General features: G+C 39.6%; 1 protein-coding gene across 3 annotated transcripts in view; it reads left to right on the top strand.

Annotated features, from left to right (window-relative positions):
* Positions 1-17,328, top strand: part of RSBN1L (round spermatid basic protein 1 like) — a 49,994-nt gene that overhangs the window by 24,759 nt on the left and 7,907 nt on the right. For all 3 annotated transcript variants that reach the window (XM_051637759.1, XM_051637780.1, XM_051637769.1), the window contains 3 exons: positions 11,577-11,714; positions 11,912-12,054; positions 15,374-15,541. In XM_051637759.1, the coding sequence (XP_051493719.1) occupies positions 11,577-11,714; positions 11,912-12,054; positions 15,374-15,541 (449 nt within the window). The remainder of the gene's footprint in view (positions 1-11,576; positions 11,715-11,911; positions 12,055-15,373; positions 15,542-17,328) is intronic.

Here is a 17,328-nt window from a genome sequence, read left to right on the forward strand (position 1 = left end):
CCTCTCCAGTTCTACCCCTGCTTGCTCATCTCGGGTCATACATCGGTTTGGTTGTATGTTAATCGCAGAGGTGCATCTATTGTCTCTCTCTAATGGCTCCTTGGCTCACTGGTTTTGGAGCTGGGCGAGCTCTCCAGCTTCTCAAAGGAGCCTCCCATGGGCCCCCTCCCCCACTATCAAAAAACTGGCCAAACCAAACCAGCACAGATAATAATTTCCTATTTTTCTATAAATGAAAGAGCAGTAGTGAAAGAAAATAGTAGCTGGAAGCGCCAAACTGTATTTATTATTCTAGCATTCAAATGGTCAACTTCCATAGTCTGCCTTCTAATCCACATTTTACTTGGCTAGAGGTTTAGTTCTGGTATCTTCTTTTACTTTTTCTCTCAGTTTTTCAGTTAATTTTTGTAGCATTTTATCACTTGTTTTCTGTCAAGCAGCCAAACTCTGATGCTTGGTTCCTTTGTATTTTTGCTAATGTAAAGGGTATAGTGTTTATAAATAATGTATACATGCCTACACCAGACTTACTTGTATTGTTGTCTGTGCAAAGTTGCTATTCTCTGCAGTATTGAAGTCAGTATCTTGTTTTCCTAGCTATTGACTCAACAGTGTGAGGTTCAACAAGACCAAGTGCTGGGTTCTGCACTTTGGTCACAACAACTCCAAACAATGATACAGGGGTGGGAGAAGAGTGGCTGGAAAGCTGCCTGGTGGAAAAGGATCTGGAAGTACTGGTGGACAGCTGGCTGAACATGAGCCAGCAGTGTGCCCAGCTGGCCAAGATGGCCAACGACATCCTGGCCTGTATCAAAACCAGTGTGTCCAGCAGGAGTAGGGAAGTGATTGTGCCCCTGTACTTGGCCCTGCTGAGGCCACAGCTTGAGTACTGTGTTCAATTCTAGGTGCTACGGTATAAGAAAGACATTGAGGTCCTGGAGCCTGTCCAGAGAAAAGAAGGGAGGCTGGTGAGGCATTTGGAGAGCATGTGGTATGAGGAGTGACTGAGGGAACTCGGGTTGTTTACTCTGAAGAAGAGAAAGTTCAGGGGAGATCTTACTGCTTTCTACAACTACCTGAAGGGAGGTTGTAGAGAGGCCAGTGTTGGTCTCCCAAGTAACTAGTGAAAGAATGAGAAGAAATGGGTTTAAGTTGTGCCAGGGAAGGTTTAGGTTGAATATTAGGAAGAATTTCTCTACTGAAAGAGTGGTGAGGCATTGGAACGAGCTGCCCAGGGCGGTGTTGGAGTTGCCATCCCTGGAGGTATTCAAGAAGCATTTAGATGTGGCACTTCAAGATATAGTTTAGTGGCTGTGGTAGTTGGATTATGGTTGGACTCAATGATCTTGAAGGTCTCTTCCAGCCTTAATGATTCTGTTATTGTTTTTTCTTACTGCATTTTTTATCTTACTCTATCTGCTTATTTTTGTCTTAAGTGGTCTGCTACATTTGAAAGCTTTTGTTCACTTAGTATTCTTCTTTCTGACTGGGTCCAGTATCCGAGGTGTCTAGGAAAGAGGATGAGAGTCTAATAATCATAGTGATGCTGTCAGAGTGCTCATCCATCCTCTGGGGATATGACAAGACCTTTTTGAATCTGAGAGTTGTGAATTTTGTGGTTTTAACCTTCAGCTGTGGTTTTTTTCATGTGCGCGTGTAATTTTCCAATTCATTAGTGTTGGTTACCTCTTTTTTTCTGCCTACCTTTGTAAAAAATAATAAACAATTACATAACTTCTGTTTTGTACAGATTGATAGTACTCTCTTGTCCAGTTCTTTGTGAATCATAAAAGGGATTCTGTGTGCTGTTGCAGTATACTTCAGTTAAATGCTAAATGTAGTTTCCTCTTCCTACATTGCAAAAGTTCTGTGCTACTGTGTTCCCTGTTGTCCTGAGCAGTGCCTAGCAGTTGTGATATAGTCTCATTTGAGAGGTGAGTCCTTTTCTGGTGTGTAAGTAGGAGCTTAGATTTATCAAGTCTGCTTTGAGTATCTCAGCCTTCTTTAGACTTAAAAAAATTGGGTATTCTTTGCTAATTTTAACTAAAATGCTAAAGTGGGGGTTACTTTAGTACATGAAGTTCTTTGGTTGTTTTTGAGAACTCATTTTATAGCACATGCAATCAGTCTGACAAACAAGTATTTAAAAATATCTAAAAAAGTATGAAGAAATAATCTCTGGGTTCTGTCATTTCTGTAGGTGGCAAGAGCTGCATCAGTTACCTGTTAACTATCAATCTTACTTGTCAGGCTCTTAGGAATATTTTGAAGAATATGAAATTATCAGCTTTTGCTACCTACTTGTAGCTTACATTACTTCAGTTAAGGTATTTAGTGCTGAATTTTTAATACCTTGCTGAAACCCTGAAGTACACAATTCATGTTTAATCATAACAATACTTAGTGGATTGATTTTACTGTGCTTCAGTCTTGTCCCAGAGGCAGCAGCTTAGTACAGGTGAAGTAAAATGCTGAGCGATAGCTAGTGATTGCTGTGCTTCAAGACAGGATTGGACTAATTTTTAAGCTATATATGACAAGTTGTTGTTGGCTGATGTGTTTGCTGGAAATCTAAGTGATTCCGCACTTCCCAAAGAAATCTGTTGAACAATACTTTTTTCTTATTTATTTTACCTTAATCCTCCTGCCAGTCCTTTTATTCTGATCTTCAGTGGGTAAGGCAAACGGTTCATCCTTTTGTGTTCCCTGTATTTGAAGATTGCTTAACAGCTCCTTTTCCAGCCCCCCCCTCCCCCACACTAAATGAAGTAATTTGAGTCATTTCAGTCTACCACTACATATAAGCCCTTATCAGTCTTACTGCTTCCCTCTTACGTTCTGTTCAGTCATCCTTAGTTTTCTTAAAATACAGTACTGAAAATGGACAGTGTGTGGTATATTATTGTCAAGTAGTATGAGAAGATTGCTTTAAGTGTCTTGCGAATTATTGCTGTTTCCCTGCCTTTTTCAGAGCAGTTTGTGATCTGCTGTAGCAGCAGCTCCAGCAAGTTACTTCCCTTTTCATGCTTAAGCAGTTAATATATCTGAATGTAGTTCTTTTTTTTATTTCAATTGAATTATATCCTGTGAATTCAGATCCCTTCTCCAGTTTATCAAAGACCTTGTTAGTTTTAATCCTTTCCTGCCTTGCAGATTTGTTACCTGCAGGTTTGATAAACGTACTATGTTCAAAGGAAAGGTCCTTGCTGTGTGCGACAGAATTGGTCCTTTCATGTTGAGAATTATGTAGACACACTCAGATGAAAACTGTCCACTAGCCATTTCTAGACCATGTTTCTTTAGCAGTTTTGAGAAAATGCAAATATCAAATGTCAAGGTGTGTAGTGGTCCTCTGAAGAAGTCCATCTTATCTGATAAAGGTTAGTTTGACTTGGATGTGTTTTCAGTATGGTGGTTCTTTTTTGTTTTGTTTTATTTTTCATGTTCGTATTTATTAGCTTTTTCCATCTCATTTTCTAGGTGGTTAAAAATGGAGTAGCGAGCTAACTGTTTTTTCTAGGAATTGAAACTAGGCTAAGTGGTCTTTAGCTCTTCTGTGTCTTGCTTCTCTTGAGACCTCTTTAAGATAGTATGTTTATTCTCTTCCAGTTTTGAATAATCTGTTTTGTCTTTTGAGTTCTCATTGATTTATTAAAGCTTTGTTTTTAGCTTACTGCTTTCATACTATAGAGTATGTGAAGATACTGATCATTAATCCTATTTCTTCTCTAATTTGTAACATCCACCTTGGTTGAAAATATTCATAGTGTTTGAGGGGAATTGTGGGAGATACTTTTCTTTAAAGAAAATCTAAAATAATTGGCTAGTGTTTCATTTTCTTATCATTGAAGATTGTTGCAGTGTCTTTTTCTATGTATTATGTGTGTCTTCAGTTGTTTCAGTAGCTTTTAGAATTTTGTTTTCAGTAGAATTCACTCCTTGCTTTCAAGCTCTTCGCAAGTTTGGTTAGCTATTAAAAAGTGTTAATGTTTTTTAGCAACTGTTTGCTGTTACGCAAGTTCTGCAAAATATAGCCTTCTTTCTTGTTGGTTTTTGTTTTGTTTTTTTCTTCTGGATGATGAAAAATTGAGTTTTAGCTGTGTCAAAGCATATATATTGCCTCATTAGTTTTTATAAAATAATTCATAAGACTATGTATGACACTTCTTTGATAGATTATGGCAGTCTGTCTTCCAATCAAAAAAATTTTCTCTTATTGAATAGCTTTGAACAGAGAATAGGCTCACATGGAAGGAGATTGGAATTCCGCAGCACATGGTAATTTCTTTACCACTCGGAAAACAGTTCCATTTCCAGATTGCTTCTTGACAGTTTCAGCCAATAAATACTAAATCGTAGAACGATTTGGGTTGGAAAGGACCTGGCATTTTTATGTTGCTCTTTTTGATCACATATTCTGTATTAAGAAAAAAATAAACCTGGAGAAAATCCTAAAAATTTGTACTGGCATCTTGAGCAGGATCTGAGACTGAACCTTGTCATAGACCTTCCTGAGTTACAAGAGCACAATAGCTACTTTGCTTTCACAAGATCATTTTCTATGAAGGTAACTGAGGCTATTCTTAAATTATTGTTTTTTAATTTATCAACTACTTCATTCTGGTGACAAAAAAAACTAATAAAGAACAGAATAATGCAATGTTTCAGGTTGGAAGAGACCTTAAAGATTATCTAGTTCCAGCCCTGCTGATACAGGCAGGAACATCTCCCACAAGACAAGGTGACTTAAAGCCCTATCCACCCTGGCCTTAAACACTTCCAGGGATGGGACATCCACAACTTCCCTGGGCAGCCTGTTCCAGTGTTTCACCACCCTCACAGTAAATAATTTCTTCCTAATGTCTAACCTAAATCTCCCCTCTTCCAGCTTAAAACCATTGCCCCTTGTCCTATCACTCCATGCCTTGGTAAAAAGTCCCTCCCCAGCTTTCCTGTTGCCCCTTCAGGGTACTGGAAAGCTGCTGTGAGGTCTCCAACTCTCTCAGCCTGTCTTCATAGGAGAGGTGCTCCAGCCCTCTGATCATCTTCATGGCCCTTCTTTGGACTTTCCCCAGGAGCTCCATCTCCTTCCTGTGTTGGGGGCTGCAGACCTGGACACAGTACTTGAGGTGGTGTCTCGCAAGAGCCAAGCAAAGGGGCAGAATCACCTCCCTTGACCTGCTGGCCATGCTTGTTTTGATGCAGCCAGGACACAGTGGCTTTTTGGGCTGCAGGCTCACATTGTTGGCTCATGTTGAGCTTATTATCAACCAGCACCCCCAAGTCTTTTTCCTCAGGGCTGTTCTCTATACATTCTCCCCCTTGGCGTCTCTTTGTGCTTGAGGTTGCCCCAAGCATTTGCAGCATCTTGCAATTGACCTTGTTGAACTTCATGACATTTGCCTGGGCCCACCTTTCAAGCCTATTGAGATCCCTCTGGGTGGCCTCCCTTCCCTTCAGTGTGTCAACCACACCACACAGCTTGGTGCTGTCAGCAAACTTGCTGAGGGTGCACTCGATCCCAATGTCCATGTCATGTCTTCCTGACTCTTTTAAAAATGTCTATCCATATTATTATTTGAGGATTTCAGTTGCAAGGTGAAACGTGAAGGATTACATGAACTGCTGTAAAAATTGGGATTGCATTTCCAGAAATTTCCTATTTGGAAATGGTTTATTTGTTAAAACGAAAGCTTTATAATAATGGATCACCTTTGAATAACACTAGAACTTTCAGGTCATCTTTTTCTGATACCAAAACCCTGACTTAAAACAAAAAAAGGAAAAAAGTAGCATGAAGTATAAGTGGTTTAAAAGTAAAAAGTAGCCAAGTAGATTTGCAAGTATTTTTATCTCAGAGCAATTTTGGTGAATATTTGTGCAGTGAAATTTGTATGCTTCTCAATTAGCTCCTGCTTGAAATGGAAAATACACTTCTCCAAAACGTACCATTTCTTCTTCATGACTGGAGTTTGAGATAACAGATTGAGAGGAAAAATTGTGGATGTGAGGCTGAACACTTTCAGTTCCAAGATATAAAGTATGTAAGTGCATTGCTTGTGCACTTTTGCAATGAAGTGGAAACCCACTATTACCCCTGATGTCCCAGCATATTTTTATGGTGATTAAATGGTTTTGTTGGTCTTTGGTGGGGCTTTCTTTGTGGGTTTCTTGAAATTATTTTGAGTTTAGTGGGGTTTTTTGTTAGTCTGTGGGGACTGATATTCCAGACTTGGTTTTAAAGCTGAAGAATGGAAAGAAATAAGCCTTTAAAGTTATTGCAGGAAAATGGTAGACCTTCAACTGAAAAAAAAAAAAAGACCCTACTACATTAAAATAGAAATTCAGTTGTGACTTGTCCCAGTTTACATTTTTAAGTCATCTCTTGAAGTGCTTGGTTTCTGTGGACTGTTCCTTCCAGTTTGTCTCTTTAAAACAGAAAATGGAAACATACAGTGTCTAAAGTGTTTTCTATTTGTAGGATGATGCTAAAATATATTAGTTATATATGAATTCAGTCTTCATATTCTTCTAGACAGCAAGGTGTTTATGCAAAAATTTTTACTCTTAAGAACTTCTTAAAGCTGAGCAAGTAACACTAAAAAAATCAGTTGATGCCATACTAGTCACAGAAGCAGATAATTCTAAAGTTTTACTAATCTGAATTGAGTGTTTGTCATAATTTTCCATTACCCCGATGCAAGAGTCTCCTTTTGTGTGTTTGTAGGTGACATACTTCAGAGTTAAGCTACATGAGAAGAAGTTAGGCTATGTAATTTTTATTCAATTATATGTTTCTGTCTGTTTTACCTGTCCATTGTATTATTCTATATTTAATCAGTGATTTTTTTTTTTAGTGTCTGTGAATTGATCCTGATCATATTGACCACATACTAGAAGAACTGTGTGTAGCTGAGTCCTTTTATTGTTAGGATTTAGGTTGTTACAGCTTTTTATTTGAGCAAATTTGTAACATCCAAAAACATAGTCACACCGTAACTTGTAAAAAATTACATTCAGGAAGGTTATCTTATAAAAAGGTGTATAATATTTGATTTTGGTCAGTACAGAATTTAATGTATAGATTTTGATGAAGTATTTGTTTTAGTATATGAATAGATTATTGTTTTTGTGAGTTCAGAAATACATAATATTTTTCTCTTCCTACAAACAAACCAGTCAAAGGACACTGACAGTAAAAGGAAAGTGTTGCCATTATCTAATATATCATAAATTTTATTTATCTTGCTGTTGTCTTTAAGAGGATTAATTTTACTTTTGTCATTGGCCAAACATCAATGCAAGGTTTTTGGTGTTCTCACAGTATTAGTGGCAGTCTAATTTTGGAGTGAGTGAAGATTAATTTTGTTTGCTAGCTAGTTCTTCCCTCTTAAGAATGACCTCACCTTTTTATATATGTTTTTCTAACTCTTTATAGAATCATGGAATTGTGCAGGTAGGAAAAGACCTGTAAGATCATCCAGTCTAACCTTTAACTTAACTGCTAACCTAGCTCTACCAGCCCACTGCTGACCCATGTTCCTATGAATTTTAAACACTTTCAGGGATGGTAATTAAACCACTTCAGGTAGCTGTAGAGAGCAATAAGGTCTCCCCTCAGCCTTCTCTTCAGACTAAACAGCCACAGTTCCCTCAGCTGCTCCTCACAGGAGTTCTTCTCCAGACCCTTCACCAGCTTCATTGCCCTTCTTTGAACCTGCTCCAGCACCTCAATGTGTTTCCTGTATTGAGGTGCCCAGACCTAAACACAGTACTTGAGTGCTCAGTACAGGGGGACAATTGCTGCCATAGTCCTGCTGGCTGCCCTATTTCTGATACTAGTCAGGATGCTGTTTGCCACCTGTATGCACTGCTGGCTCATATTCAGCTGCTGTCAGTCAACACCTCCAGGTTCTTTTCTGCCAGACAGCTTTCCAGCCACTCTTCCCCAAGCCTGTAGCATTGCATGGGGTTGTTGTGGCCAAAGTGCAGGACCTGGCACTTGGCCTTGTTGAAGCTCATACAATTGGCCTCAGCCCATTGATCCAGCCTGTCCAGGTCCCTGTGTAGAGCCTTTCTACCCTTGAGCCGACAAACGCTCCTGTCCAACTTGATGTCATCTGCAACAAGCCTAATCTATGATAGTGTCATTTAAATAGCAACTCCTGACCTGGGTCGAGTTAAGGATGCAGTAACCCAGTCTGTGGATACATGAGATAGGAGTCATTTTTCACTGCCAGCAGCTGCCTCCTCTTCCAGACTCCCTTTTGTTCTTTCTGGCCAGTCATTAGTCTCCATGGGCTACATGTTTATTTAATTCTGATTTACATAATTTTCCAAAATTATTCAGCTAATTTGTGGATTAAAATCGCATTGGTTCCCTAAACCATCTCCCTGTCCACCTTTGGAAGACCTAATGCTAGCAGGAAAAAAGTGAAAAAGAGTAGATCTTCCCTTTTCATCACCAGCATGGTTTTATTTTCTGTTTATACTGGGTCTGGAGAGGTTAGAGTTAATTTTATTCATAGCAGCCTATTATGCATCTGTGTTTTGGATTTGTGACTAAAACTGTTGACAATACAATGGTGTGTTGGCTATTGCTGAGCAGGACTAGCACAGTGTCAAGGCTTTCTCTTTTTCCCTATTTGGGACCCTCTGGTGAGAAGGCTGGTGTGGGCAAGAAGTTGGGATGGGACACAGTTGGGAAAGATGACCCAAATCAGCTGCAGGGATATTCCACAAGATGTTAACAACATGCTTAGCAATAAAAAACTGAGGGGAGTGGGTGGAGTGTTGGTCTGGAAGGTAGCTATTGCTCAGAGACTGGCTAGGCATCAGTCTGCTTGTGGGAGGTGGTGAGTAGTAAAGAATACCATTTGGTGTTTTTTCCCTTTTTTTCTTTCTTCTTCACTTACTAAATGTTCTCTGTCTGGACTTCTTTGTTTCCTTCCTTTTCCTGTTATCTACCATGTCTCATGCTTGACTGGCAAAGGTGAGTGAGCAAGGGTCTGTAAGATACTTTACTGTTGCCTAGGGTTAACCCTTCATAGGGTTCTTAAACACTTAAACTTTCCCTGTTTATGGAAGGGGGGTTGGAACTAGATGATCTTTAAAGTCCCTTCCAACCTTAGTGATTCTGTGATTCATTCTCTGTATTTGCAAAGATAGGACTCTTAATATGGTCCCAGAAGAAACAGTTCGTTGTTTGTAACTGACATTATCTTAGCATTGTTTTTGGTATTTTGCCTCTCCCAGACTGGATCTGGAAAAGGAATCTGTCCTGCCTGGTGAATGAGGGGCAACATAATTGATCAGGAGAGCTAGCAGTGCATTGTGATGGATAAATAATTCCTGAAAAAGCTGAGTTAAGATTTCAGTTTTTACTTTCAGTAGTATGGTCTTTTTTGGAAAATATAAGAAATTTCTTAATTGATTAACCTTAAGCAAAGATTATGTTGCACTTAAACACTGCTGACTTTATGCTTCACTGCCAACAAAGAGTGGTATGTAAGCCAGACAGGTGAGTTGATCAGCTGAAAGCATCTTAGCCTCTTCTAACTTCAGTTAGTATTTTTGGGGAAGTTGTTGAGTTTTCAGTTGGAGTAGTTTCACAACTAGTTTATCATATGCTGTGTGAATCATAGAATCATTTAGGTTGCAAAACTTTGATGTCATTGAGTCTAACCATTAACGTAACACTGCCAAGTTTACCACTAAACCATGTCCCTAAGGGCTACATTTACATGTGTTTTAAATACCTCCAGTGATGGTGACTCCACCACTTCTCTGGGCAGCCTGTTACAGTGCTTAAGTACCTTTTTGGTGAGGAAATTTTTCTTAGTATCTAGTCTAAATCTTCCATGGTGCAACTGGAGGCCATTACCTCTTGTCCTGTTGTTTGTTACTTGGGAGAATAGCAGTGGTAGCAGAAGACAGCAAGGAAAAAGGCAGAAAAATGGTTCCCTTTAATCAGAGGTGTGGGTGAAAACAGTATCCTGGCCTGGAATGCTGAAATAGTAAGCTATTTATGCTGGTGAAAGAAATATCCGTTTGCATGTTAGGATTATCAGTACATTGTAACAGGTTTGACTCTTCAAAAAGTTGTCCTAGGCTACTTTTTTTGGGAATTGGTCTATCTAGTAGGCTAGTAATGATGAGTGTCCTTTCATTGTCCCAGTGCTTTAGTTGTGTGAGCTCTGATGTTTTGTGCCAGTGCAGATACAGCTGAGGCTGAGCTGATGCAGATTCAGCAGAAATGAATGTTTTCTGATGTTGTATCAAAAAATCACCAGCCATCTGTGCAAAAAAAGCTACAGGACTGTATGACTGAGGATTTGGGGAACAGGAGAATATTACTGCCCAGCAGTAGTACTCCTTTCAGTATGGCTGTGATGGTTTGCCATTGCATTAGCTCACATCCTGTAAAATCCTAATTTTAGACAGTCCTCCATTGCCTGGGTGTGTATGATGACTGAGATGATCTGAAGAAGATTATTTAGTTCTCCATTTCTGGAATGCATCTGGTTACGTCAGCCTGGCTTCTCAGAAGGGCACAGTATTGTTCCATGTTTTATTATTTAGACCAATCTTTAGGGACTGTGACTAATTCTCTGCACTGTATAGTTACTAGGAATTCTAATGTTTGGATGAAGACCATAGATAGCTAAGCAGTACTTCATTAACTGTTTTCCTTGCACCTTTTTTTCTGGTCTTGTTACAGATGCAGAATGTCTAGAGATGCAGTGCAGGTGCCTTACTTGGTTTGTGCAGCAGTCTGTCTGCTCTTTGCTCTCTTCTGATCTGATCATATTTCTTCTAATAATAGCACTGTGTCCTTCAGCCTGTTAAATAGGAGTTTGGAAGCTTAAGAGGAGGGGTTCCTCATCAGTCTCTCATGTCTGAAGTATTTTCTTGATGCAACACAACAGATAGGAATATTGAAAAAATCTTACAGCAAAATGTATTTCTGTTCAAATTCAAAATATAAGATTTTTCATGAGGTGAATGTTACAGTCCTTGAAGTCTCAAGTGAGCACAAGACATGTTAGCACAGCAAAAATGAATGAATAACTAATTGTCTTCCTGTACTAACTGTGATAATTAGCTTCAGCTAGTGTGTTCACACAGAGGCTGTACTGGAGAGATTGATTAGCAGAGGAAATGTTTAATTAGTTGTAACTGAGGGTTCTGCCTAACTGTCACAGGAAAAAGGTAGAAATTCAGCTTGAGTAATCAAGGTAAGAATCCTTACTTGCTAGTTATTGAGCAGAACATACATTAATAACTTTTTCACAGTTACTGCTTAGGAATGTTTTATTCTTGAAACACAATAAATAGTTCCTCAGTCTTACCTTCTGACTTTAAAATAGAGAAAACACAGGTTGTCATATTGTTAATAAGAAGTCTGTCTTTGGTGATGGGTTCATAATAATTGGCTTAATAATCTTAAGTATACTGAAGACTGTAGGACTAGTATCAATCAGGAAACAAGCATAGTGATTAAAGGTGTTTATTAAATATAGGCTTTGAGTGGTAGTGGACTTGGTATAACTTTTGCTGTTGTATTCTACTTGTAGGTAAAAAGAACATACTCTCATGGTACGTATAGAGCTGGCCCAATGAGACAGATCAGCCTGGTTGGAGCAGTTGATGAGGAGGTGGGGGATTACTTCCCTGAATTTCTTGATATGTTGGAAGAATCACCCTTCTTAAAAGTAAGGACAGAAGGGAATGGGTTGGGAGAAGGGGGACAGTATGTTATCTAGTACTGTTAAAATAAAGTGAGAGTGTATAATACATGCTTAGATAACTGAGTGGTCTAATAAATGTTTTTATCATGACAGGTAAAGGCTGCTTTAAAAAAGTTTTACAAATAACTCACTTTAACAATGTGGCTTGTATTTCCCATTAGTGTACACTGCCATGGGGAACACTTTCTAGTTTAAAATTAGAGAGTCGTAAAGACAGTGATGATGGTCCCATTATGTGGGTACGCCCAGGAGAACAGATGATCCCTGTGGCTGACATGCCAAAGTCACCTTTCAAAAGGAAGAGGTATGTTGAATTATTTTGCTTGATGAGTGTCTGGTTAGTATTCTTTACAAATTCATTTTATCCCAAAGCTTTTACTGGTTGATACTGTAGCTTAGTATAAATTTCTGTAAGTCTTAATCTTAAAATATACTGTAAGTTGCTTTGTTTTTTAAGGATGTGAGGTTTTTTGTTTGGTGGTTTTTTGGTTTTTTGTTGTGGGGTGTTTTTTTTATTGTGTTTTTTCTTTTTAATTGTTTGCCATCTGACCAAGTAAGGTTCTGGTCCTTTTTGGAGTTTTAATTCGAATTTAAGCTGAAAAAATGTGAACAGGCGTACAACTGCTGATCTATGGCAGGGGAATGGAATTAATTTCCCTGTTCTTAAAGGTGAGTCGATGTTTAAAGACCTCAAGGGACAAGGGCTTCTTTGCCACCTGAAAGGTGACACCTCCAACATTAAATTACATCTTTAGCTGTTGTTGTGGTACTGTGTATAAGTACCAGCTCAAGAGTATGAGTGTCCTCTGCAGAACCTGAGTATTAAGTGTCATGAGAAATTAAGTCTTTGGAGTTTTCTCTTTGAAAATTCAAACATAAAAAGGAAACATGGAAGAAGTTGAAGCAGGGTCAGGTGCCTCAAAAGTAGTATGGAGACACTGTTGAACCATGAAGGGGATGCAGTTAAAGACAAAGACCATCTGAAGTTGGATTTGGCAAGGGATGTGAAGGGGGACAAGAAGGACTTCTACAGGCATTTGAACAGCAGAAGAAGACTGGGGAAAATCTCCTGAATGGAGCAAAAGGCCTGGAGACAAAGGAAATGGAAAAGGCCAAGATACATCATGCTTTCTTTGCCCTTGTCTTTACTGGGGATGTTTATCTTCAGGTCCTGAAGAGAGTAGGAAGGTCTGGAGCAAGGGCTACTTATCTTCAGTGAAGGAGAAACAAGTTAAGGAATGTATTAGACATACAGATTAGACAGATATAAACCCATGGGTCCTGCTGGGTTATACCCACAAGTGCTGTGGGAGATGGCCAGTAGGATTGCAGGATCAATCTTGATTGGCTTTGAAAGGTCATGGTAATCAGCAGAGGTTCCTGAGGACTGGAGGAAAGCAAATGTCACTCCAATAACTTAGAAGGATAAGAAGCAGGACTTGAGGAACTGCAGCCTAGTCAGCCTCACCTTCAACCTGGGAAGGATGCCATTTTAAGCATGAAGGACAGGATAATAATTGAGAGTAGCTAGCATTGATTTATGAAGGGGGAAAAATGCTGTATACACCCAATAGCCTTCTACAACAAAATTACAGGCTCCCAGGGTGAGGGAAGTACCAGGGGTGTTGTTTATCTTGACTTTAGCAAGGCTTTCCACACTGGACACCTATCTTACCCTAATAGACAAATTAATGAAGGACAAACCGGACCAATGGACAGGGAAGGGCTTCAAGAACTGGCTTAACTGCTTTTCTTAAAGGGTTACGATCAGCACGAAGTGCAGCTGGAGGACAGTTATTACTGTAGTAACCCAGACATTGCTACCTTGTGTCAATGCTGCCTAACGTGTTTATTAATGGCAACATCATGGGAGAGGGTACACCCTCCACAAATTTGCAGGTGATACTGAACTGGAAGGACTGGTTGATGCACCAGAGGGTTTTGCTGCGGGACCTTGAGAGTCTGTAGAAATGGTCCAGCTTGGTGGACTCATGAAGTAAACAACAGGATGTCCAGAGCCCTGCAGCTAAGAGGAGTAGCTCCGTGCACCAGCACAGTCTGAGGACCAACTGGCTGGACAGCAGCCTGACAGAGGAGGACTTGGGGGTCCTGGTGGATGATAGGCTGGCCATAAGCTGACTGCGCATTTGTGAGAAGCTTGAGAGGATTAGGAAGAGCACTGCCAGCAAGTTGAGAGGGGTGATTTTTTTCCTCTCAGCTTATTGCTGGTGAGACACATCTTCGTTAGTATGTCTAGTTCTGGGCTTGTCAGTCCAAGACAAACATGGGCATACAGGAGCAGGTCTGGTGAAATGAAAGGTGAGCATGGTAGAACTGGGATTTACCCTGGAGAAAAGAAGGTTCAGTGGTATATCAATGTGTGTAAGCATCTGATGGGAGGTTATAAGAAGGACTTTGCTTAGCAGTGCCTGGTGATGTGACCAGAGGTTATGGGCACAAACTGAATTACAAGAAATTACAATTAAAATAAGGGGAAAATAAAAAAAAGTTAGTGTACAGATGGTTGAACACTAGAACAGCTTGCCCCGAAAGGTGTGAAGTCTGTCTTTCAAGTTGCTCAGAATTTGCCTGGACAAGCTCTTGAGCAACCTGCTTTAGAATGGGGGACGCTGGAGTACACAGTCTCCAGGTGTCCCTTCCAACCTTGGCCATCCCATGTTTATAAGCAGCTCTTGGAAAAATGTGGCACACCCTGTTGGCTCCAAGTGGCCAAGAAAATGGTCTGGTGGGACTGTTCCCGCTCTGCAGCATTTCCTTCACTTTCATTAAACCCTGAAGAAGTAGTATTTGTTGATTCTTATTACCAGTTCTACAACATGGAACTAAATTTACATACACATTTCTGTGGCTTGGTAGAAACATGTATGATGAAGAGGGACAATTGAAATGTCTGCCTAATGGTCAGGAAGCAGCAGAAGCCAGCAGCTCCCTGCCAGGGGCTGATGACTGTAGGGCCCAGTCTCACAGTGCCTGAGGGAGGCGGGTAGGGCAGACCTTGGGTTTGGGGTCCAGATTCAGCCCAGACTCCTGAGCATCAGGCAAGTGTGTGGTGATGGGGAAGGTCTGAGGTCAAGCCAGGAAGCCAGTCTGCCAGTGAGGATCTGGCCCAGTGAGTGCCAGGCATCGTGACAAAGCCATCATGAGGTCAAGCTGAGAAGCAAGTATGGCCCAGCACACCTCTGGTGATGTGAAGATCAGTACTTCTACAGTGTAAGAAAGCCACAACTTGAAATTAAATAGAGCTCCTAGGCTCTCTGGCTTTGTGGATGGAGACCGCAGGTGAAGCTGCTCAGTCCTTAGGGTCTTTTAGGGCACCCAGGGCCTTGACACTCTTGTTGGTTTTTGTTTTTATTCTTCTGGTGGTGTTTGTGTGGTGCTTTTGTTTTGTGTGGGGTTTTTTGGGTGTGTTTTTTGTTTTTCTTTTAAATTACATAGGTGTTCCAATTTTTTGCGTAGCTTGTGATATTTTCAGTTTGTCCTAAGTGTTATTGTTTTTCTCATTTGACTATAAGTTGTCACTAAAGGGAGAACTATTGGCTAAGGGTTGAAATTAGGTAATTAAGAGGATTTTTTTATATTGCTAATGCGTTTTTCTTACACAGAACTACCAATGAAATAAAAAACTTGCAGTACCTACCTCGAACCAGTGAACCCCGTGAAATGCTATTTGAAGACCGGACACGAGCCCATGCAGATCATATAGGACAAGGTTTTGAACGACAGACTACAGCAGCTGTGGGAGTATTGAAGGCTGTGCACTGTGGAGAGTGGTATGTGTTGATTGACTTACTCACCTGAGTGTTTGAAAAATACTCGCCTGAACTTCCATTTATAATTGGTAGAAGGAGCACAGAATAGGTTAATACAGTATTAGAGATTTAATGAAGACTTAGTAGATACTGGAATTTTTTTTGCCCTCTGTCCCTGTGTGCTAGATGTGTTTGCCCTCTACTAGATTGGGTACACTTGTGCTGTATGGTTGAAACTAGGAAGGTGCTCTGCAGTAACATTTTATTAGCTAAAATTGAGTTGCTGTAACTGAGTTAATGTTAGATGTAAAAATGCTTCACATTTTGTTTTGCTTTAAATAATGCATATGGACTGACCTGAGTTTCTGCCTCAGAGGTGCACAAGAAAACTTTTTGTCTAATTCTTTGTATTGGCTGGGAATGAGCAGAATTTTTATGCTTCTGCTTCAGTCATGGCTGTTAAAACCCTGATGTACTTAGGGTAGATCACCTAGGACGAGTCCTGTTAGAGGTTGTGTGATACTCTTTGGTGACTGTCTTTGGAATTCCTAGATGAGATTGAGGAAATGAATATCTCTCTTCTGAATCTGTTGACATTTTAGCCAAATAAAAAGTCCCTAATCAGGTGGGCTTCCTGGCCCAGATCTAAGTGTTTTTCAGGACTTTCTGACCTTGGTTTAGGAGAATTACTTTAGTTTTGATGGTTACCTCTGCATATGTAAACAATAAAACCACCTTTTGCTCTTTATATCTTAAGACTGATGAGTGAATTCCCTGTGGATGAAATTGTGCAAATCTGTGTTACAGTGCATGACTTCACTCAGATAGAAAACTGAGTAATTGCCATTGGGGAAGAACTGGATTGTTCAGCTGTTAGTGCACTTTCATTTTGGGCTTCTTGTTTTTGCAGTTTGTTTTCTCTTTAGGTTGATTGTAGCTGGAGCCTTAAATTTCCTGCTTGCTCTGATTGTGAGAAGCTGGAGTGAAATACAACTGAGCAGTGATAGTGGGGCAAGAGCTAAGTGAGATACTGTGTAGATGTGATTATTTTAAATTATGGTTTCCACACAGAGAGACTCAAAGCTTTATCAAAGAAAGTAAAAAAACACAACGGCAAATAACAAACCCAAATCACACCAAACAAAAAAATCCCCTGCTCCCCAAGCTTGTAGGCCTGTGGAAATTAAGAAGAACTTAAACTGATAGTATTTTAAATGTCTGTGGGAACTTCCCATTCTCATCCTTTACCTTCATAACAATATCCTTTTCCCTTAGAAATCATTACACGTTCATATACATTCTTAAAATAAGTTTTCTGGCTTTTCAGATCTAAACAATCATCTTTGCTCATAGGTTGGAACTTGTGGAAAAGGATGTCTATTCAGCTTTTGTTAAAACTCCTTTTAAACTTGAAGTGAATGGAATTGGTAAAAATAAAAGTTGTGTAAATTAAAAAGTGGTGTTAAAATAGGCAAAGCTAGGCAAAACTGCTCAATAAAATTGAAAGTTTTTCAGTTTGAGGGGAAAAAACCCAAGCTGTCAGCATTTCACTTTAGAGTGAGGACTGAAAATGTATCTTTTAATGCAGAATAAAAAATCTGGGACTGACATATGTAGAGGAGGAAAACATATAACCCAACACAAAAATTGTGTATTTCGAGCTCGATTTGACCTCTGTCCACTTTTTGGTATAATTTTGAAAAGTTACTTCTTACATGAAGGGAACTAATCAGGGTTTATGATGAAGAACCATTATTAATTAATGTAACATTTTGAAAATAATTTCAGGTATTAACTTTACCATAATT

This window comes from Apus apus, chromosome 1 (genome assembly GCF_020740795.1).
Source record: "Apus apus isolate bApuApu2 chromosome 1, bApuApu2.pri.cur, whole genome shotgun sequence".
NCBI classification, from domain to species: Eukaryota; Metazoa; Chordata; class Aves; order Apodiformes; family Apodidae; genus Apus; species Apus apus.